Source organism: Malus domestica, chromosome 14 (assembly GCF_042453785.1).
Source record: "Malus domestica chromosome 14, GDT2T_hap1".
Taxonomy (NCBI): Eukaryota; Viridiplantae; Streptophyta; class Magnoliopsida; order Rosales; family Rosaceae; genus Malus; species Malus domestica.
Genome location: NC_091674.1, coordinates 30,056,396 through 30,065,996, shown reverse-complemented (window position 1 = coordinate 30,065,996; position 9,601 = coordinate 30,056,396). Strand labels below are relative to the sequence as shown.

The following is a 9,601-nucleotide window of genomic DNA, read 5'->3' as shown; positions in this document are numbered from 1 at the left end:
AATCAATTGGCAATATGAGGAGTAGCCTAATTTATTTATAAGTTCATGCAAGATCCTTCATTCCTTAATTGTATGACTAATTCTCAACATACCCCCTCACGTGTGGTAAATTTTCTAGTATAACACGTAGACAACACAACAGGATGACGTGTGATGGGACTCATTCTCAACATGCCCCCTCACGTATGGCAAATTTTCAAGTATAACACGTAGACAACACAACATGATGACGTGCAACGCATGTAACCATTTGGCTTCACATATGGGACATACTATGAAGAAAGTTACGGTTTCACCATAAAATAAATTGACAATATGAGAAGTAGCCCAACTTACTTATAAGCCCTTGCAAAGTCATTCCTCTCATCAATGTGAGACTCATTATTAACTCATTCACAAAGTAAAAAAGCATGAACCTTTTTTAAGCATTTGGATTCCATTCCACCAAATTCGTGTATTCAACATTGCAACTAATTGCAATGGCCTGAAGGAGGGTTGACAATTTCTCTTTGGAAACTTTTAATAAAAAAAAAACAAAAAGAAACAATGTAAAACGGAAGAGGAGGAGACAGAGAGGAGATGCTGGCACAAAAGATTCACTGACATCGTGAAAAAGCCACCAGAAAGTGGTGGGCGTAGATGTGTTAGGGCTTGATGTGGGTTGATTTTGTTTTAATTTATTTTTCACATCTATTTATAGGGATGTAGGCCAAAATGTAGCCCGTTTTGTCACAAAACTCATCTCCAACCTAAGGTTGAACCAAAAGGCTTGTAGGACCCATTGGGCCATAAATCAGCCACAAGGCATGTGGGCTGGCCAAAGAAAGCCACCCAGCTAGCCAGATTTGGGTAGGCCCAATCCAGTCCAATGGTAACATGACGTCATCCTGACGTCACGTAGCCATTGGAATTTGAAAAAAATTTTTGACGAAATTTAAAAAAATTTAATTTTAATTTTAATTTTTTTTTTTGTATAAATACCTAAGCCATTTTTACACAATTTCTCACATCTTTTTTACCATTTGAAAAGATGAAGGTGTGTGAATTCTGCCCCAATATCTAGCCAATTTAGTAACATTGGAAGCTGAAGATAAGAAGTGTCACGTAAATAAAAATCCTATCTAAAATTTGCATAACCAATTACATCTCAACACCTGGCACTCAAAATCATATCCGAAAAATTATTAAGATTACATAAACAAAAAAAATATGGAGAGTTACTCACTTTAGCGACACGTGTCACTCCAAATCCTATCCGAAAAATTATTGAGATTATATAAAGATAAGAAATTTGGAGGCTTATTCATTTAGCGACAAGTGATACTCAAAATATGTCTGAAAACCTGATTTTAATATGGTAGTTTAATTCAATTAACCAATATATTAAAGAAAAAACTTAAAATAATAAATTATTTACAGGGCTAAAAAATAGCCTCATTCGGTTGGAGATAGGTTTTGTGTCAAAACGAGCTATGTTTAACCTATGACCATTTGGCCCACTCAGTTGGAGATGGTATATAAATATGGTCTGACACTGTTCATTAAAAAATAATTTCTTGTAGGGCTATAATCTAGACGATGGCCCTTTTGGTTAGAGATGGCCTAAAGAAAATTGTCCAAAACTTAAATCCAAAACATAGGGGATGTTTCGGCCAATATGTGAGCCAATGTCTAAGAATCTATTCTTTCATTGGAACAGTTGGTTTCTAAAAGTCAAAAACCTCCATTTTCATAGTTTTGGGTTCCACCACTTGAGCAAAGTTTGATTCAAACTTATGACGACGAGAATGATACTCAGCTACAACCTTGGCGAGAGCTCAACAAATGCGGGACCAATGGTCCTTGCCTCCACAATGATAACACAATTTGCATCCATGAGGTTGGTTCTCTTACCTTTATTCTTTAAGTTCAAGGCCTTGTGAGCAAGGTGACAACGCTTTTGGGCTCTTTTCCTCCCTCAGATGGGCCTTCATTGTTGACCTTAGGCATTCGGCTTACAGCCAAGCCTACCAAGCTTAAAGAAACAACTCAGGCATTGTTTCTTGCTATTGTGTGCTTCAGGCACAACGATCGAGCCAATAGGTCTAGCCTGATGATTTTTCATCAACAGCTAGTTTAGCTTTTCAGCAAGAAGTAAAATAGAGATCAAACCCGAAAATGTAGTGAAGTTCTGTGCCCAATATTGTTGCTGCAAGACAATATTGGTACATGGAAGATTGAATAGGTCTTCTCCAGGAGATCCTATTCAGTTAAGTCTACTTTACAGAACTTAAGAGTGATTAGATTCGATAAACTTCAAAATTGCATTCATTCACATACTTAAAGTCTTGGAAGCGTAAATGTTGCAAGTCGTGTCTTACTTCATACAAGAATATATCTCCTTGGTGATCAAAGCAATCCTCCAAATCGTTCCATGAAGCTCGTGAATCCTCCTCTGCGAGGTACTCGATTTGTAGTGCGTCATGATATGCTTTCATATGAAGATCATGGATGTTGCTTTGTCAGCTTCGCCAACCAAAACATTCTCCTCAGCTTCTATGGTAGCTTCAAGGCTCTTAATAGTAAAATGGAGCTTCACATCTTGGACCAACTTTTGGTAGTTTCTTTCGGAGACTTCCAAAGCAGTAAAGCCAAGTTTGTTCAAATTCAACATGTAACTGTAAAAAAAAAAAAGGGACAAAAGTGTGGTTAGTCCAATGAAGACAAAATTTAGCAATCCATACATAAGGAGTAGAACATTTCGGTTTTATTAGACATGTATTGATTTAAATTATCATAAAAAACTGTTAGTTTCTTAGATGTAATGTTTTAAGAAAAACTTCTGGTTTTCATGCCACTTATTCAAAAACTTAGGGTTCAAATTTTCTGAACTTCAAGTTCATTGGTTCCTACAAGAAAACGCAATATTTACAGAAAATATGCAACAGATAAATGCATGTAGGTCTTCAGTGCCTAATGTACAAAAATAAATTGATATTTTTTTCATCAAATATTCCGTAAGATGGATAGATACATGTTAATTTATCAAATTTGTAATAATATAAATAGAGTAATGTTATTTGGATATACAAAACCAACACGTTTGATGATATACTCTTTAATACGTATGAATTTCACATACAAAGGTATAATTATGAAATGGAACCTAGGAACCTAGCAACATGGGTGCAATTTGCAAGAGAGGCCGCAAAGTGTCTCCCATGAACTTCCTAGCGAACAAAAAACACATAGAACAAGTAGTAGTACTATTTGCACTACTATTACCACTACAACTGCAATTAGAACCAAATCTTATCTGATTCAAAATTACTTCTGAAACATCATTCCTCCCAAATCTTCCGGGGTGAGGACCACTTTTGGACCAATCGACCCAAGTAACGCTCCGATTCGAGTTTTCTTCAGGGCCAATGATGTTCACTAGGGTTGGGATGTAATGCTCATCCATGTAGCAAGGAGGGCTGCAATGCTCTTTGAATATGGGGTAGTACTTGTTGTCTGATATGATCTCAACTGCCAGCTTCCGGCTGACCTCGAACCATTGGGAGCCTTTGCGCCAATCCGATATGTTGATTTCAGGCCACATTCTCGGATTGTATCTGCCCCGACCCACCTTCCTCGGGTCATCGTATGAACCTATATTGCTCTCACTGGCATTTATGAGGTAGCTGTATATTGTGGTGAAGTTGAACAATGGGATGCAAGACTCGGATAGTAGCACAAATCTCTCGTTAGTGAAGTCAAGGAGGGCACTTGCTAGCAGGCGTCTCTCACCATCGATCATTGTAGGACTTCCCCACTCAACCGCCTACATTCGAGAGGTAATCAACTATGTAATCAGTAAATATGGTACAAATAACAACAGTCTTAATTTATATACGCATGAAAAATTACATGATTCGAATTGACCATTTTTATCCACAAAAAAAGTTCAAAACTAACCTACCTTGCTTGGAATTCTCCTTCCATAGAAAACAGAATTTTGAGGCCATGACTCAACATATGAAGGATGAGGGTGGACATATATGTTGTAAAGTCCTTCATGGCCATTGAAGAACATTTCCCACAATGGGGCCAAAGGTATGGGCCCCTTTGTCAAAAACATGAAGGCAATTCTAGGCACACGGTTATATGGAAACTTTCCAATTCTTGGAACAAAAGATGCTCTCCAGAACAACTCACCGTCATCAACCATCTTGTGCACCAAAAGTGCCTCAGTATCCGATGCAACGTTATCAGTACCTGATTCCTGTAAAGGGAGAAGCGGCGGTGAGGGTGGTTGTGGCAGAAACTGTGATATTGAGGCAGGCGGCAGTAGCAGTGACGAGGAGGAAGTGGTTTGTAAGGTGAATGGGAAGAAGGTCTTGTAGTATGAACTGACCATGACTCCAATGGACAAACCAATGACAAAAAACACTAGATGAAAGGCATGGCTAAACTGCAAATACGATACCAAAAGCTTCGAAATTGGCTGAGATTTTCGGAGTTCGCTTCCCATTTCCGGGAGCAGGATAGGAGAGTTTAGCAGATCGAAGAAGAACTTAGCTAGCTATCTACTTCAAGCTAAACCAGATCGATGCCTACATTAATAAACCTAGGAGGCTAGGACATTAAAAGCGGAAGTAGCTTTCTTTTTCTTGGGAAAAAGAAGATTAGGTAGAGTGAAATTTAAGATGCATGCATGTGTTTTGGTATTGCTACGACCTAGGGTTTCGAAAGACCTCTTGAAAATCGACACCACATAAATTAGGCCTTGGTCATCACCTTTGATCTTTTAAAGAGTTGACATTTCATGGCCACTGGTCTTCCACCTGTTCGAGCATTCCTACGTCTAAATTGCAATCCTAAGTTTGAAGATTTTTTTTGTATGTTCCCAAGTATTTTACCGTTAATTCTTTAAAATCGTCAAGGTAGACGATTTCTTACACGACTTGTTATTCCGACATGAAATAATACAAAAATAACAAGTTTCAGGTCAACCCGTTAACAAGTCAAGTCGTTATCGAGTCATCTGTTAAGAACCCAATAAGATAACGAGTATAACACAAACAAGGCATGTTAATGGCAATTTCTTGCATGACCCGTTAACCCCACATGAAACGACACAATCCATTAACATATCAGATCATTATCAGATCGCTTGTTAATAAGCCGTTAAGATAATGAGTTTAACATAACACGACCCGTTACGGTTATGATATGAAAACGACACGAACACGACAAACACGACCTATATGTTAGGTCTACCAAACATAATAGAATTTGACTTTCATTCCAAGTTGTTTTAGTTAAAGTTTAACTTGGACGTTACGACCTATTTGTTAGGTCTACCGAACATAATAAAATTTGACTTTCATTCCCGGTGCAAATGTCACCAAGTTGGTATGAGCTAGCAAGCACCTAGATTTGGGGCAACAATGATTGAAGAAGGAATGCATTAAAGCTGTTTCCCCTGTTCTTCCGGGGTAGAAAAAGTCCATCTTACGCATAGGAAAGAGGTTCATGCATATTACGAAGACGATACGAAACTGCCTTTCCGAGAAGACGAAAAGGCAAGTTCAGGAGAAACCGAACCCGATTCGCTAGGAAGCAAAACTAATATCCGTTACAGTTGAAGTTTAAGTTGATGGATCTAATTCAACGGCCAAAAATGTCTCTATTAGCTTCTCTAGGTACTCAAGAAAAATCGGTTAGCGTGGTTTCGACGAAAAAATGGTCAAATTTTATGAATACTCCTGTTCCGATTGGCCACTGCAATTTCAGTTTGATTTTGAGCCACCTAAATTTTACAATGTGTCAATTTACTCCTCTTGACAAATCTGTCGTTTTTATCGTCAAGAAGCAAGTAATACTCAAAACAGAAATTAGAAAGAACCTTAAACTTCATAGCTCGAATGAAATTCGCGAGACGATGCAACGATCACGTCGTCTCGCTTAAAACAGAAAAAAATCCCAACAGTTGTGCAAACACAAACCATGACTAGAGAAACCAAATGTATAAAATCTCCGGCTGGACTGCAGGACAAACATCAACAGTATACAAGGACAAGTATGGTGAAAATGATGAGTAAGAAGTAAATTTGAACGTTGTTAACACTACAAAAGAAAATCTGGAATTACCGGTGTTTGTGCAACCACATTCAATGGCACTTCCGCTCGTTGTCGAGCTTTGTGCTTACTATGGGTACGATTACTTTTCTGCTGCAATTTCTGACCATTTTCTTCTGTTTCATCTCCTTTTTTTCCCGGGCTTCCGTGTCTTCTCCCTTTACTATGACTATGGTGCTTGCTTTTTCTTGAACTTGGGTTTCCTTGATCATGCTTTTCAACACCACCCAAGTTTTCTTTAGCAGAATCAACATTTAGTTTCTCCTTCCCTTTTCTCTTACTCGATGACTTGGTGGATGCTTGACCTTGGGATGAAGTGGGATTGGTGTCACTACCTAAAAGAACGTCTCTCACGGTACCAGACAACAAATCTTCCTTCAGACGAGGGTTGTTCGCAATAGTTGCTTGATCTCCATCTAATTTCACCACCACAGGCCGAGGCTTTGCATGGTTTGGCTTTTTCTTAGAAAGAAGTAATTGCTCTGTAAGCTTAACTAGATCTCCGTCGTCGTCATTGGTATCATGCTGTAATTTAGTATCATTGGCAGGTGGATAATCATCTTCTTTATTCGCAGAGGAAAGATAATATAAACCGTGCTGCTTACGGTGCTCTGCAAGTAGAGATGTGGATTCGCTCGATGGCACTGGCTCTTCTTTGATTTCATGGATAGGAATAGAAAAACCAGCTCTCTCCACATACTGTGGGCTTCCAAGAGAGAACGAATTTAATGAAGGTAGTTGAACATCACCGAAGATTGTTTCCAAGTCTTCAAGATTCTCCGCAAGCACTAACCCATCTGGTACAGGAACTCTTTCTTGAGCACTTACCGAGACAGGACCTAGATCATTTGAAAAGGCATCATGCATCAATTTGATGATTTGAGACGCTTGGGCTCCTTCCCTTTCCAAACTTTCTTCCTTCTGTATTGGACTATCAAGCAGATCTCGCTTAATCAACTCGGTGAAACAAAGTATATTTCGTGCTCTCTCTAGTATTTCTACATCATAGCTTCCTGTTAGGGGAACCACAGCCAATTCAACTCGATTTAAAAGGTTTACGATAGATTCATGTGTGAAACTATCCTTCAATGAAGACGATGCGGATGCTTGCCCAAGAGTAGCTGTTTCCTCCCCACCATGTTCTACAGAAAGACCTTCAAAAGACTGATTAAAAACCCTCGGGTTGAATCCTTCATCCTGTTTGCAATGCACAGGAGCATCACATGATGCCAAACTAGAACTCTCTGGGCCATCTCGTTCCGAAACCAATCCTGGAACATCTGGCACCAATATATCAAAAGTTGAGGAGGATGCAGCATTCCCCCTCTGCAAAAGGTAAGCATTTAGACAAAAGAGTAAAACTTTGAGAGCAGACTGTACATATACCGCTCTTATAGATGGTGACAAGAGAGTTGTACGAGGTTGTAATAGTGCCTCCATGAGTTCAAATGGGTTTATTGAGAACTCAACATATTGCCCTGACAGCCAAGCAGCAGCCGACAACATCCTGTGTAAGAATGGATTACCAAGTAATGCAGGATCAATCAGCAGATCACGACTAACCCGAACAAGCTCTGGTCTAACATCCTTGACCCTCATACCAATATCAATAAGTTGCTTCTCAATTTCTTCCCCCTGCTGGCAATGCGGGATCCTCGACATTTCTCCCAAAAGTGATACATACCAATCGAAGTCCACAATAATCTCATATACATCACTGCAGCATGTTGATAAAATGGAACCAAGAATCTCATTGCAAAACTCTGGATCAGATTTAAGAGCATAATTGACCAAAACCCTGCAAATTTCAGCCACATTATTCTCAGATACCATTGCCATAACAAGACGCAAAGACTCCAGCTTGATATTCGGATCCACATCACTCAAAGACTTAATCACAACCTCCTTATTCTCCAAAACTGCCCACAAATGCTTTGTTGCAACAACGGAAAGTGCCTGCAATGCGAGATACTTAAGATTCGGATCATCGTCAACTAGCATTTCGCGAATTTTGACAACCACCACCTTCACTGCAGATTCATAATCACTCAAACTGGTCACCACAGTCCTAATACACTCAAACAGCAACGATTTGGCCCCGGTCCTCCTGATATGCTCACATACCGGCTCAACAACCCTCTTTGCCAACCTAGGTTCTAAAGGGGCCAACTTTGCAAATATCTTCAACACCTTAATCAAAACCCAATTGTTCTTAGAATCAACCAGGATCTTATAAAACTCCGGCGCCAACGGAAGATACGATCTGGGTTCTCTCAAAGCAAGCTCACAAAACACCCCAACAGCCACAGACACAATCTGCGAGTCAGGACTCTCCAAATTCTCAACCAAACGCTTAAAACACACCCTCACAGCATCTGGGTATTTATCAAACACCCTCAAAAGCACGGCGATCGCTTTCTTTTGAACGAAAACCTTACCGCTACCCAGCAAGGTGAAAATCTCAGGTGTCAAATCCCTAGCAAGATCTACAGTAGCAATTCTAGAAAGGCATTCGAGCGCTAAGCTTACCTCGAACTCGTTGGTGGAGGTGAGGTCCTTGCGGAGCTGGTTGGTGATGAGGACGAGGACGGGGGTGTCATCGGAGAAGGAGTGGGCGGCGGCGTGATAGGCGATCTTCTTGTGGGAGAAGCGGGTGGAGGAGAGGAGCTCGACGACGTGGAAGGCGGCGAAGGACATGTCGTAGAAGTGGAGGGAGGAGAGGTAGGTGAGCTTGTGCAGGGCGTTGGCTTTGGTGTCGGCATCGGTGGATTTGACTTCGCGTCGGATTTCGTCGAGGGCTTTGGAGAGGAAGGCGGACTCGCCGATGAGCTGGAGGCGGAGGCCTTTGATTAGGTCCTCCAGCGTGCGCTGGAAGAGGTTTTCCATGAGGGACGAACCCGCCATGGGCGGCGGAGGATTTGAGATTTGGTAATTTTTACGGTGGCGCTACACACTCTGCACAAGGTGGGAATGTTGGGCAAAGGTGATGGCTTTGGGTAAAAGGTCCATTTGGACTTTGGAAATAGCTCACGGTCTGGTTTTTTTTCGTTTGTATCTATTTGATCTTGTCCAAAATAAATATAATTTATTTATTTTAGCAGGTTAGAGAAAAAACTTAGTATGGATTTTTTTTTTTTTTTTTTTTTTGTCAAATGATGGGTTATGTTAAATTAGTCACCAACGAAGTTTGAATTCACGCTGTCATGCAAGGGCTTAACACTTTCACACCACTATAGTAAAGGGCCACTTGCAAAAACTTAGTATGGATCGAACCCTAAATGTTGTATATAGACATGATTGTTTATGCGGTAAGCATCATCTGCATTGATTGAAATAAAGAATATGTTTGTAAGTGGCTCTTTACCACAGTGGTGAAAAGATGTCGAATCCTTGCATGCCGACTTGAGTTCAAGCCTTATCAATGACTAATCTAATATTTAATCAAATCTATAATTTGACAAAAATAAATAAAGAACACGTTGGGAGAATTGATAAT

General features: G+C 40.0%; 2 protein-coding genes across 2 annotated transcripts; both read right to left on the bottom strand.

The window, feature by feature from the left end:
- Window positions 1-3,020: 3,020 nt before the first annotated feature.
- Window positions 3,021-4,640, bottom strand: LOC103455512 (glycosyltransferase BC10-like). Its single transcript, XM_008395103.4, has 2 exons — window positions 3,944-4,640; window positions 3,021-3,805 (listed from the first exon to the last, which is right to left on the bottom strand). Exons 1-2 carry the CDS (start codon window positions 4,493-4,495, stop codon window positions 3,146-3,148), a joined length of 1,212 nt encoding a protein of 403 aa, XP_008393325.2. The 5' UTR covers window positions 4,496-4,640; the 3' UTR covers window positions 3,021-3,145.
- A 1,221-nt stretch (window positions 4,641-5,861) lies between these two features.
- On the bottom strand, window positions 5,862-9,153 carry LOC103455510 (AP-3 complex subunit delta-like). The gene has a single exon (XM_008395102.4). The coding sequence runs from the start codon at window positions 9,007-9,009 to the stop codon at window positions 6,094-6,096; it is 2,916 nt and encodes a 971-aa protein (XP_008393324.3). The 5' UTR covers window positions 9,010-9,153; the 3' UTR covers window positions 5,862-6,093.
- Between the last annotated feature and the right edge of the window lie 448 nt (window positions 9,154-9,601).